We start from the raw sequence: 18,692 nt of genomic DNA on the forward strand, positions 1-18,692 counted from the left end.
GTTGAAAAGCATTATTTCTCAGACGTTCATGCGACGCTGTTTTTGAAAAAAATTGGATGATTTGGAGCCAATCGTGCTTTTTCGACTTTTTTTATATTAAGCACTAATGATAACTATGATGTGACATTTGGCACAGACGTCACTGACAGTCATACCAAACCAGAACAAAAATATTGCGACGAATGGGTTTTAGCGCAAAATTTAAATTGAAAAATGTCTTACTATTTTTTGGCTACAGTAATATTTTCTGGTGTTTTTAATAACGCAACGATGTCTTCGTATGAACGCTTTTTAATCTTTTTTTCGAAATAAGTTCTGCGAGTTTAGACTCCACATTTATTTATTCAGATGCGCTCGCATTATTTCTTCGTCTATTCCAATTAAAATAAAATATGGTCATTAAAATTTCGTTTTAGTTTTGTTAGTGTTTTTATAAGTTCTTTATTCATGCATTTGTTTGCTTTCATTTTGGCTGTATTCCATAGACATTCTTGTTTATACAACTTAGCAACTAATATTGTTTAAAACTAAATATTTAGCGCGAAAACGCTGCTTACTAAAATCTCATTTAAATTTTTTCATTCTTATTATATATACTTTTTTTACTTTTTCAACTTCAACGCAAATTGTTAAATGCTTTTTTCTGGGGGGGTACGTATGTCGGCGAAAACGGGTTAATTATTTATGGATAAATCATAATTATGCGGTGTAAATTTTTGCGTCCGGGGAGCTTTTTGTAAATATTTGTCAGTTTTTTGAGCACTTAATTTAATTATAACTGAAATATTTGCATTTAATAAAATAACGTATTCACTCGTGTACGGCGCGCATGAAACGCACACATACGCAGCAAATAATTATGCGTTTTTTAACGGTACTTTTCTGCATACGCTGGCAGTTGCTTTAGTGTTTTCACAATAACTGTGTGTTTGCGTGTGTGTGTATTTGTATAGTAATCGTATATGTTTGTATGTGTGTGTGTGGGTATATAGTACATTGTAATTATGTTTGGCATAATAATATAGACATGTTTTCACAAAAAGTTTATGTATGTATGTAGTTGAATTTTTTGTTTTTTTTTTTTGTGTTTATGTTGTTGCGGCAGCATTTGTATGCATTTATTCGAGGAAAATATCATTATACATTTGTGTTGCACAAATGCGCGAAAAAATGTTTTTAATGGAAAACACACAGTTTACTCTTTGGTTTAACGCTTTTCATAATTTTATTAAGTGTTTTGCTGCGGGAGGCTAATGGATTAACATTTGCTTTCATATACCATACATAAATATTATTCCCATAAATACATATTTGCAGTTTATTTGTAGTAATACATTAATGCTAATGCTATATTTATACAGTTATATAATATATGTATGTATGTATATATATATAGGTCTTCTTTTAAATACAGTTCATTATTTAAGCTTGTTTTATACACAATGCTCTTGTGCCTGTCAGCCCATACTTTTTTGACGACTGTATGCGCTTTTCAAACTTTTTCGGCTTTTTACAAAATAAAGTGTTATTTATTTAATCTCAAATATTTATTTAAATATTACTTTACTTTACAAGTTTATATATATTTTTTTTTCCTATATACTTTATAGTTGAGTCTTTTTCTGTTCGGCATAACTAGGTGCGCTCTATAAAGAAAACTCTAATTTTTTACTACTAACTACCTGGTAAATAACTGAAAGTTGAGTGCGCGTCTTAAAATCTAGAAATGTGCGAGTTTGCTTTGTTAATTTACAGCGATTTGTTTTAGCTAAAGTACATTTTTAACCTCTAAAAAATAAATTTTTAGCCTCTAGAAAAATAAATCGTGAAAATAACCGTGTTATCATTGGAAAGGCAAAAAGCTTAAATTTAAAGTTTGGTTGCAAGTAGCTTTCTGCTTCCTATGCACGACCTTATAATATTTTTCGAGATGAGCTTACTTTTGTTAATATTTTATATATTATATCTATTTGTTTATTTTTGTTTTTTTCGGATTTTTAATATATTTTGTATAATTTGTTTACAGTGTCTACATATTAATTTATACAAATGGGTAGTCGAAAAAGTCTTTTCGTATTTCTAATCAAACTTCAACTTATCTCTTTTAAATATATACTAATAAATAAATAAATACATGTACCATTTTGGTCGACCGCTTTTTGCCATTGTTTCGCTGGAGACATTATTCCAACAGCGTAAAACTTTTATTAGTGTAAATCGAAATTTCAGAATTTTCAGAACTAAACGGAGCGAATCATTATTTTGCTACACGAACTGATATAGCTCCGTAAACTTAACTAATATAACGAATTTCTTCATTATTTTCACTCATTTTTGAACAGCTGTAAGTTTTTTTTAATTTCCCCGAATTTATTTATTTGTTTGTTAAATGAAGCTTAAATCATATCTTTCCAACACTGTATAGTATGACACAATATGATTGGTAGCACTGGAGATATCCGCCTGCAACGACATTTATTGAAAAAATACGAAAATACTTTTTCGACTACCCAATATTTTAAGTTATACTATAATTCATCATAATGCGAGATTTTGCTTTAACATCCGCACAATCATGCCTTTAAATGCATAAGTTATTTTCACAACATTTGTATCTCGAAATGATCTACAATTAGCGCTACTGTTTTAAGTAATTATTATATTTAATTATAGTAATATTTTATAATAAATATTTTTAATAATGCTTTTTACATTGAACTGCAGCCTTCAGTACTTACAAAAAAATATTTGCTATTTAGTTAAGTTTATGTTTTTTGTTTCAGTTTTTATTTTGATTTCCTCTTTGGCTTATGCGTTAATTTCTTTTTGTTTCGGTTGTCTAGAACTCTATTCGTCTTTTTATAAGGGAAACCTGCTTAGGGTTGTTTAACAAAGTACATATCTTTACTTGCCTATACATATACAAATATTAATTTTTTATTTATATTTTTAATATTTTTAATATTTTCTATTTTTAATTTTTTATTTTTAATTTTTTATTTTTTAATTTTCATTCTCTTGGTTTTGCCACGAAATCGTTTAAGGAAAGTTATTAGGACTTTGGATTATTTTTAGGTGAAGTAAAATAAATAAACAAGGCTTCGAAAAGAAATAATGCGAAAAGCGTTTTGGATAACTTTGAAGGAATTGTTAAAAAAGGTTTTAAGATATATCAATACAATATATGAAGAATCGCGATAGACTTTTTAATTTGTTTTGTAGAACTCTACAAAGTGTGTCCCTGTCAGCTATTAAAAATTTGCAGCAGTAAAACTTCCCAAAGCAAACATGAAGCAGTAGCTTCCTTGTGGACAGAAAATATGACCCAACTTAGCCGCACATGTCTTAGCCTTCGCAAATCGCTTAAGAGATCCAGGCGCAGAGAAGCCGCATTTCAGAAAGCCGAACAGTATTAAGCGGCGAAAAAAAGCTAAGCCTGCTAACGCTCAGAGCAAAACCCTAGGGATTCGGATATACAATAGTGATGAAAAAACTCGGAGGTGGAACAAAGGCTCTTGATTTAACCACAGCCAAAATGGATCACATCGTAAACCCATTATTTTCTACACATGAAAAAAAGACTAGTTGTCCAGAAGAAATCATAAGACTTCCGCGAATTCTCCAGTTCACCTTGACATATCACCCGGCGCGGACGGCTCCGTAAAAAAATCTCTTTGGACATGCTTGATCGTGCGAATTCCGATCCCACATTCAAGGAGAGCATTAACTACCGATGAGATATGGTTCATGAGTTTAGCATGCAAGCAAGACAACAGTCATCGGAATGGGGGGAAAAACCGACCCGAAACCAAAAAACAAACACGCCAAAGCCGCTCAAAAATTAAGCCGCATAAAAACTAATGGCTAGTGTTTTTTTTCGATATTCGTGGTTTGGTGCATCTTGAATTTCTTCCGGAGCAACATACTGCCAATAACGAGATCTCTTTGGGCGTTTTGAGGTGTTTGTGTGAGAACGTCCGTCGAAAACGGTCAAAATTGTGGTAGAACAATTCATGGATTTTACACTATGATAATGCACTATCGCACTGAGCCACGACTGTGATGGAATTTAAAGCTATAAACGCAATGTGTACCAGCGATCAACCACCATATACACTAAATTTAGCTTCGTGTGATTTTTGTTGTTCCTCAAACTGAAAATGCTCCGTGAAACCCGTTTTCAGTCGATCGAAGAGATAAAACAAAAATCTCTGAAGGAGCTGAAGGCCATCCCAAAAAGTGCTTATGAAAAGTATTTCGAGAACTGGAAAAATCGTTGGCATAAGTGTATTACATCCGTTGGGGATTACTTTGAAGGCGGCAAAATAAAAATGATAAATAATTCAATATTTTGTGTTTTATTTACAATTTCCGTGTAATTTTTTGTCACACTGCATACACAAAACGTTGTAAAGTTAGGCTTTAATAAATGAATATTTATATCGTCACCTAAAATGCGAAACAAAGCATCATCAGTAAAACCGAAATTAAGTTTTCTACTGCTTACGATTCATTACATGATGTTATACTATATGTATATATATATGTAGCCAAAAATTTTCAGCTTTTGCTGTCAGATATAACCAATAAATAACCAATATATAACCAACATTTAACCAATATATTACCATTTTATAACCAAAACTAAATTTTTCTTTGAATATGAGTGGTTTTTTTTTATATCGGTTTTCCTCGCCTCATAACATATGAAAAGTGATGTTACGTTATTTTGTATTATAGATGACGATATAAATTATTTAGTTCGTAAAGAAAATGTAAAAAATATATAAAAGAAAATTATAGAAAATATAGAAGTAAAGGACCTTCTTCCTTATTTTCTTTTCAAAGTACTTACATCTGCACACATTTACACACTGGTTACAAGTACAGAAATTAATTTTATATTATTGGGCGTATATTTGTATAAATAACGGTAAAGTAATTTATAGCTGTTTTATGGAGTTTTGAGTGGCTTTCTTTGCTGATAATACACTTTTCTGTTTTTTCTTTTCTTTTATTATTGTTATTATTTTTTGATTCTTTATGTACATATTTGCACGAGTTTAAGTACTTACCTTAATATTCATTATTGGAAATCATAACAAAATAATTTTAGTAATCAATAAACATGCAATAACAACGCCTATTTAGTGGCCTATTAAGTGGTGGGCAAAAAAAATGTAAACGCCTAAGTACTCCAGTCGGCAAATTAAGCGTTTATAATTGATATTTGTATTGAATTTTGAAAACAAAATCAAATTATTGGTTTATTGCATGGGAAAATTAGCAGTTTGATCGCCTACATAATTGGAAGTACAACATATGTACGTTCGTAACTGTGTACATGTGTAATATGAGTGTTTAAGTAAATATACCTGTGTAATAGTTTTTCATTACAACTTTTGTATATGTATGTGTATGTGTGCTTTTGTAACTTTGTGTGGCACACGCCTAGTGTTATTAGTGTTCTATAGCTGGTAGTTGCCTGTGCATTAATTGCTTGCACACAAACTGCTGGCGGCTAACGTCAAATGGCTTATGGCCTTTTTAGTTTTCGTCTGAAAAACTCAAATTTTAAATCGCTTTAGGCGTCAGTTTTTCGGAATTTTCGGTAAATGAATGTCTAAACTACACATCCGACACAAATTCAGTTGGGTTTTAAGAGTAGTTTAGGTAAGTCTAGGAGAATGCGAGCGGAACTCATCACTAATGCCGAAGAGAATAATTTTGTGTGTCAAAGAAGTTCGTCGTGCTTCGCTCGTCCACTCTACACCACTTTTTCTTGATTTTTTTTTTTTTTTTTTGTTTTTATCTACTATATATACTCGTATTCTAAAGACGATGGAATCATGTTGCTGTTGCCGTTGCCGTTGCATGCGCAAGTAACAGTTTTGCTGCAACAGCATCATTTGTTGTTGCTGTTTTAGCTGTTTTCGCTTTAATTGCTATTCGCATTGTTGGCAGTGTTGCCGCCCCTTTCCTCGAGTGCTTTTGTAGTTGTTGTGCCAGCTTTTGTGTTGTTGGCCCTTTTTCAAAGCCAACTATATGTTGCTGCTGCCAGTGTTGTTGAGGCCGGCGCTGTAACTGTTGCTGCGCGTTTATGCTCTCTATTAATTGTGAACTGGTCGTTTCATTTCGCGTTCGATATTTTGTTTGCGCGACGGCGGCTGCCCAGTTGCTGCGGCAAGCTGTCATTGCTGCAACTGCTGCTGCAGTTGCTGTTCTTGTTGTTGTTGCTTTTCGGGCTTGTGTTGTCATTACGGCAGCTTTCGAAGTTGCCTCGTCAGCACTTGTCCCACTTAATAGTTGCCCTTTGGCTCGCGCTTGGGTCCTATTATGCACTATGGTTGTTGTAGCTGCTGTTGTTGTTGTTCTGATTGCTTGCATTGTTGTTCCTTTTGACGCCATTGTTTCACGCCAAACAAACAATTGCCGGCATAATTGGTGAAAATATCGCGTAGCATGCCAGGCCGCCAGCGCCACTGTCGTCCAGCGCACCAGCAATGACAGGCAATGACAATGTTGTTGTGTTGCGCCATTGGCATTCAAGGATGAGACGGCACCTGCAAAAGAGTATATAACCAATTGCAGATAAGTAAAATTGTAAAGTGTCAGTGTGTGTGTGGGTGCGAGTGCTCTTGAAGTGTTTGCTTGCTGCAAACAATGAAGAGTGCAATTTAATTGGTATTCCAGTGAAGGATGCAACAAGATCCGAAGTATGTACTTGCAACTGAAGAGACAAAAGAAAATATGCTGCTTTCGAATTTAATCACAAAGTACACAAAACCTGATGAACTACTACCTTCATACTATACTATACCGACGGTCTTTGTAACGTGACCACAACTTTTTTACCGTGAGCTTGTGAGAATCTCAAACCTTGGGTGGGGAATTTAAAGCTTAGAAAGAATTTTCTTCTCTCGCTGAGGGAAGACTTTACAATAAGACAATAAGTTTGTTTAAAATTTTTTGTTTCCAAAGCATTTAGTGAAGGTCTTTAAGTCGCCGAAAACTTACCGCATGCTAGCCGTCCATCCGCCTCTGTTAACGACGATGACATCGAAAAAGTTAAAGAAACAGTGCTTAAAAATTTTCGTGAAGCCATCGGAGAGATTGCAGAGGATCTCAACATATGTTTAGAATCGACAAGTTTTGGTTAATGTTTTGGGTATGAAATGTTTTAGTACTGGACGCGAACTAATCTGAATCTTTTGCAAAATCGAGCTAACAGAGTAGAGGTAGCAAAAGAGATGCTTGACAAGGTACTCGTAGATGAGGATCTTATATATGTACATATATATCACACGTCATTACTGGTGACAAAAATTGGGTTTAGTTTGACGTCCAAACTGTCCGAGAATCTAGCAAATAAACTTAAAAACCAAAATTCGCTGTCGCGTACTGGAGGCCATCCCAGTCGAGGCTTATGACAAGTGTACCGATAATTGGATTAAAAGCTGATATTCTTGTATTTCTCAGGTGCTTATTTTAAGCTGATTATTAAGTTTTTCTTAAAGTAAGTGGAAATGTTTTTTTTGTCGGTCCGGGTCAAAATTGATCAGATGGCACTTGGTCTAAATTTGATCTAACATGTTTAGTTTGGCCTGCACAAAAGTTATAAAAGCAGGTAGAATTCATTCCGGACTGTTGCAATGTCTTCCAGGCCGAGGCTGCAGCCATAAAGGTAGCAGTAGATTTAGTGCTCCGGAGTGCAGTCTCCTTCAACAAAGTGACCTTTCCCTCTGATAGCAGAGCGGCGATACTAGCATTGAACTAATTAAAAGTGTGTTCAAGGCTGGTCAAAGAGTGCTTAACCTCGCTATCAATACCATCAAGTATCTTTGTGATAAGACTGGTATGGGGGCCAGGTCTCAGCGGAATCGCGAGAAACTGTAAAGCTGATGAACTAGCAAAAAAAGGAATTACTATGGGTGCGAAAGCTTGGCCAGTGCTGGGCCACCATCGCTCGTTGTTGCGAAAGCTTTTTGGACCAAGATTGATCACAATAGATCCTGTGATTTCTTTGCCTTCAGTAAGGCTAGCCCGTCCCCAGTTTTGGGTCTTTTAACAGGCTATTATCCTGTTGGCGTCCACGCAGTAAGGCTGGGAATCCTACCATATGCCATCTGCAAAAGCTGTGTGGAAAAAGATGAGGTGGAAACAACTCAACTCTTCTTGACTGCCCCGCGTTTGAGAGGTCATGATTTAAATACTTGGTAACGCATAACGTCTGGCATCCCACCGAGCGGGCGGAAACTAAGTTACTAAGGGTTTTGCTAATTTATAAGTTCGAACTCAAAAGTTCTCCTTTTCTTTGGCCGCACAAAGGGTTACAAGTAATAGTACATGTGTGATCTTCGTTCAGCCATCTAACCTAACCTTACCTAGGTTATAGTCTAGTTCTATTCAAACAGAAACAAAGTTACGGCTGCATTGCATGGAATAAAACTCGTTGTATAGCCTGAACAAGAGGCTTAGTTTGAGCTAGAAATTGCAGTTGTATAGTGTGACATTCATCTGCTATATAAAATAAGAATATTATTTTCCTCAACAACTAGTTTCATCGCTTTGTTGTAGGCTTGCGTTACAAGCTATTCATTTTGAACGAGAATACGCAACGGGGCGAGAGTAATTTTCGTTTGCGAAAATAAAATTCTTGCTTTGAATGCATAACGCCCTAAAATTGAAAAACATTTTGCATTTTATTTCCCAAAAAATATGTAATTCCATTGAGAATTATTAAATCTACTGCAGTTCTTTAACTTTTCAAATTGAGTGAAACCTGCCCATCTAATTCTTCCGAAGCCATTAAAGTAGGACCAAAACTCTACTCTTCCGTAAGTATTTATAAATTCCAAGCTGTCGTATGTGGCCATCTGTTTGTGAATGCGCTTAGTTGACACTTTCCCGTTAGACACATCCAAAAATGTGCTTTATGTATGATGAGTGTGTGTACTATATATGCTCCATCATTTCTTTTTGCCATTGCAAGCCATATTCAAATCATCATAATTCTAAACAGCGCCAGTTAGTTGACATAAAATATTTCATGACATACTTAACAATTTGATAAATGCACGCTCGTGTGTGCATATGAAAAACTTTTAGTGAATCAATTGCTATGAAATATACATACATACATGTGTATTTGTGTAAATTCATAAGCAGCAGGTGAGTTGCAAGGAGGGCTGCAAACTTGCAACAGTTTTCATTGCACTTGTTCTACATTTCGCAACTCGCTTTTTGGACTTTCTCTCCCCTTTTTTGTGTTTCAGCTTTACTTACCTTGTTGCACACGTCACTGCTGGCTTTTTGAGTTCGGTAATATTTTTCCCTACTTATTCATACTTATTCCTAACAAATTTCATCTCCTTTATGAGCAAGTGTACACACATTGCTTACCTATGTACTACACTTCTATACCTGTATGAGTGAGTCAACCTACTTCCATTTTGTTGTTCTTTTTTGGCAAACATTGTATTGGAGGAAAGCGCCGAAATTGCACTTCTTTTGCATATAATTTAATATGTATATTTCTGATTTTAATATGTGGTAGCCCCCTTGAAGTTTTGCTTCTTAGCTTGCTGTTCATTTTCTAGGAAATCTTTGTTTGCGCTTAAAGGTAATGTCATTTTTATCCACATGTGGACATAATTTTACTTAAATGTTGAGCAGTAAATGTGTGTGTATATGAATATTGCCGTCCTTTTCTAACATTTTAAACTGACATAACTATTATCAAATAAAGTGACTATATGCAGCTGGCCAGTGGCTTGGCTTTTTAGCTTGACAATTATTACACAAATATTGTTTATTTCTGCTCAAACCTTAGCATACAGCTTTTATAACTGTTATTTGTATAGTGTGGGAATGATCTCTTATTGACAGCCTGTAATCGTGTCTCGCAACACCACTTGCCTTCCGTTCGCACTTACCTTTTATATGCGTCGTATATGTGTCTGATCGATCTATCAGTTGCTCGTCCTCCGAATCAAAGTAATCATCTGAAAATGTATTAACCGAGTTGATGTTGTGTTTGTGGCGTTCCTCTTCAATCGATTTCTCTGTCGATTTCCAGTAGACATCGTGTATGTGTGCAGTGCAGCGTATCTGGAAAGTGTAGAGTTTTTTTTTAATTAATTAGATAAAACGGATGACAATAAAAATATAAAATCTAAGCATGGACTTTTTGATATAAGAGACTGGCTGTCTGTTAGGCTACACATAAACCTCCAGTTTCTTTGTAATAAAACCTGGAGGTTCATTAATACGAGCTGAAGTATACGTCTTGCAGGTCGTCAACGCTTTTTGCGAAGTTTAATAGAGACTTCATAGCTAATTCTGATACTTCATCTCATGCCTTGAACTGCTAAGCTCCTAGATATCTAAGCCGAGTTCTGGATAAGGCCACACATAAGCTGAGGAAGTGTTGTAGCGTCGATCTCATGCCTACTTCACTGCACTTTCTACATATATCATTGTTGATAATGCCCATAGGCTTCACATGTGTTGCCTGTAAGTTCTGACCTGTGACTAAGCCAACATCCGTCTTGCAGTCTTTTTGAGACTGTGTGAGTAGAAAGACTGCTGGTTTTCCTTCAGCTCCTTGCACATGATCGTGACGATCGTGCTTGCTACTAAGGCATTCCATCTCACCCTGAACCGTGTGATAGCACTTTCGGAAATTTGGTATCGTTTTTAAAAATTTGCGTATTTTATGAACTGCTTCGGTAGTGAAGCGGGTGACACCTTTGTATATGTTAAGAGTTCTGCTAGTGAGTCGCTTGCCCCTGCGCCATCCACAGTCTTTTAGCGTGACTTGCTACCTTTTATTTCAGATAAAGCGTGAGTGTAGGTGATTTATATTATCCACTGTCCCTTTGCCTGTCGACCCATGTCCGAAGATTGGCGGCGCTAGGGAAGATTGACTGGACTACCGCTGTGTAACATCTATATGTATGGACAGGTAATGGGCTCCAAGTTGACTCTACTAGTTTCTAACATACGCTGAGAGCCTTTCTGGCCTTTTTCACCCTCTCCTCCACATTGAGTTTCCACAACAGTTTGCTGTCCAAAACTACTCCCAGGAACTTGGTTTTATAGCGAAATATTTTTTTTTACAGAATTCGAATTTATTCAATTTGTAAAAGTTGATTCGAAACCGGACTCAGTGTCAGCGATTAACATTTTATTGTTTTCTGATATGTGGACAGAAAAAAGCCGCTGATGAACAAGATCCGAGAGTGCATAGATACTAAAGTTATTTATACCTTAGTTAATGATTTTTATGATCATTTTCAAAGGCTTGTGACAATGTTGATTATGAGTTCTTCCGATCACGACAGAGCTTTTCATATGAAAATATTCAGGATCGATAGATCCTTACTAGGACATCAACCAGAAGCCCGGACATTCAAGGTGCATGCTCCTAAATCGTAATCCTTAACACGTTTGCACGGGCCGCCATCTGAGGTTGTTGTGATCCTTTCATTGGGTATGTTTTTTACAGAGCGCGTAATTCTGGAGAGGGATGTTTCGCCTTCTCACTTTAGCTCGCCTTCAAACGGCTACCAGAGGAAAGTGGGTGATACGTCTAAAACCGAAAGTCGTGAGCTGCTTTAGTATGTAAAAGAATTCTCACTTGCGTGGACTTCTACACATGACTTCATCCAGCGTTGGTTTAAAGTGAAAACAGTGCTATTTTTTCTCTCTCTTCTACTTTCTTTCCACCACAAGTACTTTGTTTGACTCCGTTGTGCCATAAAAAGCAATTACACATTTGTGCCGAATGTGTGCTTTATTATACGACTACAAACGAGCTTAACGCTCGGCCAGCGCTGCACTTGCCACGACGCTGTTGCCACGCAGCTGTTGCAACGCTATTTGTTCGCTTTTTTCAAAGCCTAAGCACACATTTTGCTGCGTTTTTGACTCCTTGGTTGGCCGGGCGAATACGAATGGCGCACGCAAGCAATAAACCATTCGAGCATTATGAACAGCGGGTGACTTGCCATGCGGCGAAGGCAATCCAAAGCGGAGCATGACAACAGACACACGCACAACCGCTCTTTGCTCGCTGCATTTTTTTTTTTGGAAAGCGACAGAACACGCAACTGCGGAAAAGAAACAATTAAATCGCATCAAGTGGCTTAAATGGCTCGTGTGTGCGCGTGGCGCCTCGCAACAACTATGTAGCAGTCGTCCGAGCAAAATATGTGCTTCTGCAACATAACGGACGCATATTCATTGCGGCCAATTAAGTAGAAGGAACATTAAATTGTTTATATGCTTTTATGGTCGTTTGTTTCGCGCTCGTGCACACCCTTTCAACGCCTCCGCAATAAGGCCAACGGTACTTTGTTGCCACTTAAAGTATGCTATTATTGTTGTTGGGCGGTTAAACAGCAACGTGACCTCATAAAAATTGACCGTGACTACGCGTCGGACTGTTTTTCTTGCAACGCGCTGCTCGTCTTCCTACGTTTAGATTAGTTCGTCGAGGCTTTTTTTTTGTTGCAGGCGCAACGCAATTTCAGCTGCCACTATCTGTTTGTGGGCATTTCAATTATACGCCGTGCTGCTGTTGCTCAACTGCCGTTTGAAGTTTTTGTTTATCGCTTAATAGCTTAATTAGCGGCGCTTGTTCTCGGCTAACGGACATTCCACGAGTTCGTGGCTGCTGTGACTTGAATGACTTGTGAGTCATTTGCTGACATTATTGCTATAAAATACTTGTATGTATGTGTGCGCACTCGTCTCTTTTGGGCGAAAATGGCGTTTACTAGTTTGGCAGACGAGACAGCGAACGGGAAATTCCACTTTGGTTGGGTGCTTTGACGTTTTTGAGATGTTTCATCATTTCTCTCCTTACCTTCAATTTTCCTGCGCTAAAATGCTGTGGTGTGATCACGAAGTGTATGCCCGAAACGGCTGTTTCCAGTTCGCGCGCCTCTCGCATGGGTTTGTGATGGCGTATATGAGAGGGGTTGGTCTGAAAGTAAAAAAAAAAATATTGATTTATATAAATGCAAACTATGCTTCGTGCTGTGTTTCTTAGTTCAACAAGTATGTGCATACTTTTAAGTTCACTTAGCGAAGCCTTCTACATTTTTCTGTATTTACGGCTCATAACAGAACTGAAAATGAAAGAATTCAGGGTTTGGTTAGGCACGTCATTGAAAGCACGATTTTATCTTGAACAGAGTATATTAAGTTTGCCACGAAGTTTGTAACACTGAAAGAAAACTTTCATGGACCTTATAGAGTAAATATATAAATGATCAGCGTAACGAGGTAAGTCGATTTAGACATATCCGTGTACTTGTCATCAAAATCCATCGGCTCAGACGAAATAAATATGCTAATGTTGAAACACTTTTACTCGATGGGGGTAAGGTTCCCAATTAATTACTGACCACCTAAGGAAGACTTATCACCCGAAAACTCCCATTTTCCCAGTAGTGAAAACTCTTGAGACCTTGCTACTCTCGACCTTCTCACATCATCTGGGCCTAGCCGAACACCACCACAGCTTTTAGCACCCAGATAGCTTGTAGCCTTAAACAGAAACAGCCCTGAGAGAGGACCATCCCCGTAGCGTTGGACTTATCGAAAGCTCACCACAAAACTCTATGTGAGGTCACCGAACAAACTACTCTCCCTCCAGGTCTAAAGTGGTGGACCATGAACAATCTGAGCGGTCGTCAATTATCTGTACTATTTTGACGTTAACAATCTAAACTAAGAAGACATATCTTCTAAAACTTTTTCTTCACTGCAAGGAGCCTAACACTCTCCTCCGCCAAATTTACGGCCATCTTATTTACGAACTGGATGAAGGAGTACAGACTCGACCACAACATTGGGGCAAAGACAAAAAGACATTGTTGGCAACATACAGGGCAATCGGACGGCCTGTCATCAATTATATCGCCTAGATGCAACAGAACGCAGATGAGAAGTTACAGACTTGCATATGACAGCATTTATGTGTCAGTCCTCTGACAAGTGGAAAGCTGTTCGCTAAGCGGAAACTCCCATCAAAACTAAATGAAGACAGTTACAGCAGAACAGGCGTCAGACCCTCCGTGCTATAGAGGAGACGTAAAATGTATTGTCACTCCCATGAAGTAATACCTTATCTGGTGGTTCCGTGGGACAGACTTGAGTTGGGGGTAGGTTAGGTTTAGCGGATTAAAGTTCCGCACTCCGGCTTTCGCTGCTTCCTCCTACAAAAGACCTGCCAGAATGCCGTGTTGTGCACTATAACAGAATATCATGTAACATAGTTACCGTAAAAGGGCATAACATTCTTCTCTCCAAGAAATTTCTGCTTGGGTGTTTTCACAGATACTATATCTACTGTCAACTGTTTGAAGCGGAGCCGCCTTCTAGGAACATCAGTTAAACCTTTCTCCAAGACGTCGAACTTGAACTTGAACAATAAACCGACCACATTTCGGACGCAACCATTTCCAACAGACACTAAACGCCATTCAAAGTGGATCTATTGACAGCAATCTCCGAACGAATTATTTAGATCGGTCCACTATAGCTTATAGCTGTCATACAAACAGTTCGATCAAAAACAATTTTTTGTACGAAAATCTTTTTATTTGTGAAGAGCTTCAATAAATAGAAATTAATTTTTTGTTTGTTTTTAGAATCTTTGTAAATGTTCAAGTGTAGAAAAAACTCAAGCTTTTCTCCAATCCATAAAAAATCGCATGCCGAGTTCAAGGCTTGTCAGCACTTTGCATACTTGTTTATGCTTCTTCAAGAATTTACCGGAAATTCATTTGAGGTTGAGATCATAAGGCAGGAGTTTGTTGCTATTAATTGTGCCATAACCTCAAATTCCAGCAGAAATTAAAAATATTTCCGCTCTTCCCTTATCGTGCCAATTCTGGCATGACTCAAGGAAAATTAAATTATTCTCGTAAATTACTTTTCAACTGTCATTAAATTGTCAGTTTGCTAGTTCGTTTGTATGTTAACAGTACAAAAAAGTAACTGTTATTGCCGAAAATCGTCTCCATAATTTGCAGAACTTTTACAATTTTGCTTCGGCAGAATGAAATGAAAATTCAAGCACATAACTGCAGATTTATGACAATTTGTACTATAACGGTAATGGCAAAGGCGCATGCAATAGTCGTTATGTAATCGTATTTGTATGTAATGAATCTACTATATGCCACATACATACTTACGTAGGGAATAGTAAAATAGAGAACGCACGTGCAACGAGAAACAATGCGGCTTCGGCTACAAGTAACGCCGAAGCAAAATGAAATAGCGCCTGAAAGTTGGTCCTGCACTATTTTCGAATATTTAAAAGAATAAACATATCAACGACCAACATTTTCGGCAATGGCTTATTACGTTTGCGGTTTTTTCGAGATATTCACCAAGAATAACAATCACCGAAAAACTTTAAATAAACAGACCACACCGGGGCGACAGTAAAACTAAATTATTAGCAAGCAAGATAAGCGTGCAGGTGTGGGCCGCGCGCTCAGGGCGTGCTTACAACGCCCGCACTTGCGGTGTGGCGAGGCGAAATGTGGTGACCAAATTCAATGCACTTCCAAGTTTGGCTTTATGCGATTCGTGCACATGTGGATGTGTGTGTCGCTTGTGTCGTGGATAGAAGTTTGCGAGCGAAGGTAAACAGTGCTCACGAGCGCATCTATGGATGCAAAGTTTGGCCTTTTAAATATAAGTGGAGTGCGTGGCTGTGCAACTGTGGGTGTCCAATGGGATTTAGCGGAAGTTTTTAGTGCCAAACAAATATAAAATATGGCTACTAGTTGAGGAAATTTATTTTCCTGTGGGAAGCTGTTCCGTGCGCGTTTTGTAAAAAGCGGAAAAAGGGCGGAGAGTTTATAACTGAATTGTTCTTTTCTCCTATTTATTGTTAAATACAAGTGCTCGCATTAAAAATTTTGTTGTCTACATATTGCCATCGATTGTAACAGATTTTTTCAATCAAGCTGTATGATTCTTTTTTCTAAAAAAAACATTTCATTGTGTGTCTACCAGACGGTGTATGTTGAAATAACCACCAAGACACAATGTGAAAAAGTGGGTTTATTTCCGAAGTTGACTGTGCCACACAGGAAGCCAGGTCACATCTGAATTTCGAGTGTATTAGGCTTATCAAATATGTTACTGAAATATCGGGTTTCTTTATGTGCAAATAATAATGTAAATCTGTGTAGTAAATCTATTCAAATTTGATCTGAAATTACAAAAAAGAAAACAAAAATACATTTTCATGTATTTCATTACAAATCTTGAGCCAATACAAGATTACCAATACTTAATCCGATTTTTCAAACACATGTTTCAAGCTTCGGTCTTCATACCCACAATATTAACTAAAATGGGTTGAATCGAAGAACAGAGAGATCAGAGGTGGACGGACGAGCCGGATGAGTCTAAAGTTTTTCAGTTTTTTATGGTAAAAACCGCCAGAAAAACTTGTCGCGTTCCACAAAACTTGTCAAATTTCACAAGAACAATAAAAAAGGTTGTACTAGGTTAGGTTAGGTTAAATGGCCTATTATAAAAACGGGATCTCAAATCAAAGGGCAGCTTCCAAAACCGGTCTGTTGTGATACCTAGAACTCCAATAAAACTTTGTCATAAAGTCCCTCATAAATCGATAAATCGTTTTAAGCTGATCACAAATTTGTAGAGGCAGCTAATGTCAGTTTCGGCTCGTTTCTCCTTAGGTATGACAGCCGAAATGTTTCAGTCTCATTCTTGCTAATGCTGTATACTAAAGGAGAAAGAGCCTGTAACCTTTTTCGATACAACTTAGACAATGTGCGTCCGAATGAATTTTTAGACTTGCAGCATAAATGCTCATTGGTCAATGTCCAGTAAGAACTCCTACGAAAGCTACAAGAAGAACTTTGCTAAGGGCAAGCAGTTCCGTAGATCTCCTGTATTCTGCTCTAGCTTAGAAGGCCTCGCAGTCGTACAGCAGCTGGTCATTGCACATTAGTTCATAAATCCAGTGCTAGAGCGTGCAATAACTACGAATATCCAACTCGTTTCCTCTTCGAAGTGAGCAGGGTAAGGGTACCCCGTTTTGCTAACTCATCAACTTTGCAGTTACCATTGATTCCGCTATGACCAGGAACCCAAACGAGTCTAATGATGAAGTAGTATGATGCTATTTCTTTACTAACTTTGAGCGCACAGTTCGTGAGCTCAATGCTTATATCGGCGCTCCGTACTGCAGAGCAGTAAATCTACTGCTATCTTTATATCTTAATGCCAGTTAAACACTTTAGTAGTACGGTAGCCTAAAGCTAAGCTTAAGGGAGAGTTCTTTACAGAAGATTCCCTCTCCAACTTTCCCATCCTAGTTTCGAGCCATTCGTTAAAAAGCTTAATGAGTCACTTCTCAACGACTTCTCCCAGTCCTTGTATCCTCCGTAAGTATGTGGGCGAAGAAACATCTGCCAGGAGTAGACTCTGTAACGCAGTTTTCGGTCTGCAATTACAGGAGGAAAGAATTTCAGCGTTACCCTATTTGGACTCCTTCTTTGATTGATAAACGAGGAATGCACCGTGAACTTAGTTCTATTGTGACCTCTTCTAAATCACAATGACCCACCTAGACCCAGCATATTGATAAAGTCAAGGCCCATGTTGTGTAAGTGGCAGTAGTCTGAGTTTATCTCTAAGACGGTTGATTGCATATTTAAACCTGTGGAGATTATACCCCCTATTAGGAACTTGGCATGCCAGTTCTTCTAACTGCCTACTCTTTCTTATATACGTACCCAGATTTTGTGAGTCCTAAAGCGGCCTTCGTGGTTCAGCACTTGTCTTCAGTTATCGAATAAGTTAATATAGGGAACAAATTGTATCAATGGACCTGTTCAAATTTTATACCTTGACTAAACATTGATTCCTCTCTACGCATATTCCCTTATTAATCAATTATTACCAGAAACAGTTTTGAAAAACGTAACTTTAGAGTTCTGAAACTGCCAACATGTGAAAAACAATAAAGCCTGCTGAACTTGCGCTCTGACCACCTTTGCTTTGCAAATCCTTTTAATTCTCTGTAGGCTCCAATTACGACAAGTTAGCGCAAGCACAGCTCTGAGTTTTCAGGGACAGCTACTACTGTGTCGTTCCCACTCGAGGACACGCCATACGTGAAACACCCACGCGCAAGCAAAAGGCCGGCAGCTGACAGTCATGTGAGCTTCAGTGAAAATTTGCGGTCTTGCGACGAAGCGAAGGTGTGCTTTATGGACCGGCAGATGCGAAAGCAGTGTGCGGCGCGGCGCAAGTAGTGGCCGAGGGAAAAATTATGTGCAGCTGCGCTACGAAAATAATGCTGCTAATGCAAGGGGATGCATTCGTTTGTGATTGTGTGGGTGTGTGTGTGCGTGTGATGGGCAGCACAGTTAGTTGCAGCCAAAGTTTTGTCAGGCGCACGGCAACTGTTGCCTGCTACCATGCGGGCTTGCGGTAATGTGTTTTACATGTGAAGAGTTTTGCGCCACACACATGGCTGCTGCTGCGCGCAAGTGAGCGTGTGCTTATGTGGCGTATGTTAAAATTGTTGTGACATGTTTGCTGCGGTCGCACTACGTGTTGTATGCAACAGTGGTGGCGTCTAAACTGCTCGCTACAGTCGGCTGCAGTTTGCGTTGCTGGCA

General features: G+C 37.9%; 1 protein-coding gene across 3 annotated transcripts in view; it reads right to left on the reverse strand.

Annotated features, from left to right (window-relative positions):
• Nucleotides 1-878: 878 nt before the first annotated feature.
• The window catches only part of LOC126752276 (uncharacterized), a 141,172-nt gene continuing 123,358 nt past the window's right edge, over nucleotides 879-18,692 (reverse strand). For all 3 annotated transcript variants that reach the window (XM_050462975.1, XM_050462973.1, XM_050462974.1), the window contains exons 7-9: nucleotides 12,872-12,991; nucleotides 9,936-10,110; nucleotides 879-6,563 (exon numbers count right to left, since the gene is read on the reverse strand). In XM_050462975.1, the coding sequence (XP_050318932.1) occupies nucleotides 5,848-6,563; nucleotides 9,936-10,110; nucleotides 12,872-12,991 (1,011 nt within the window). In that variant the 3' untranslated portion in view covers nucleotides 879-5,847. The remainder of the gene's footprint in view (nucleotides 6,564-9,935; nucleotides 10,111-12,871; nucleotides 12,992-18,692) is intronic.

This window comes from Bactrocera neohumeralis, chromosome 3 (genome assembly GCF_024586455.1).
Source record: "Bactrocera neohumeralis isolate Rockhampton chromosome 3, APGP_CSIRO_Bneo_wtdbg2-racon-allhic-juicebox.fasta_v2, whole genome shotgun sequence".
NCBI lineage: Eukaryota > Metazoa > Arthropoda > Insecta > Diptera > Tephritidae > Bactrocera > Bactrocera neohumeralis.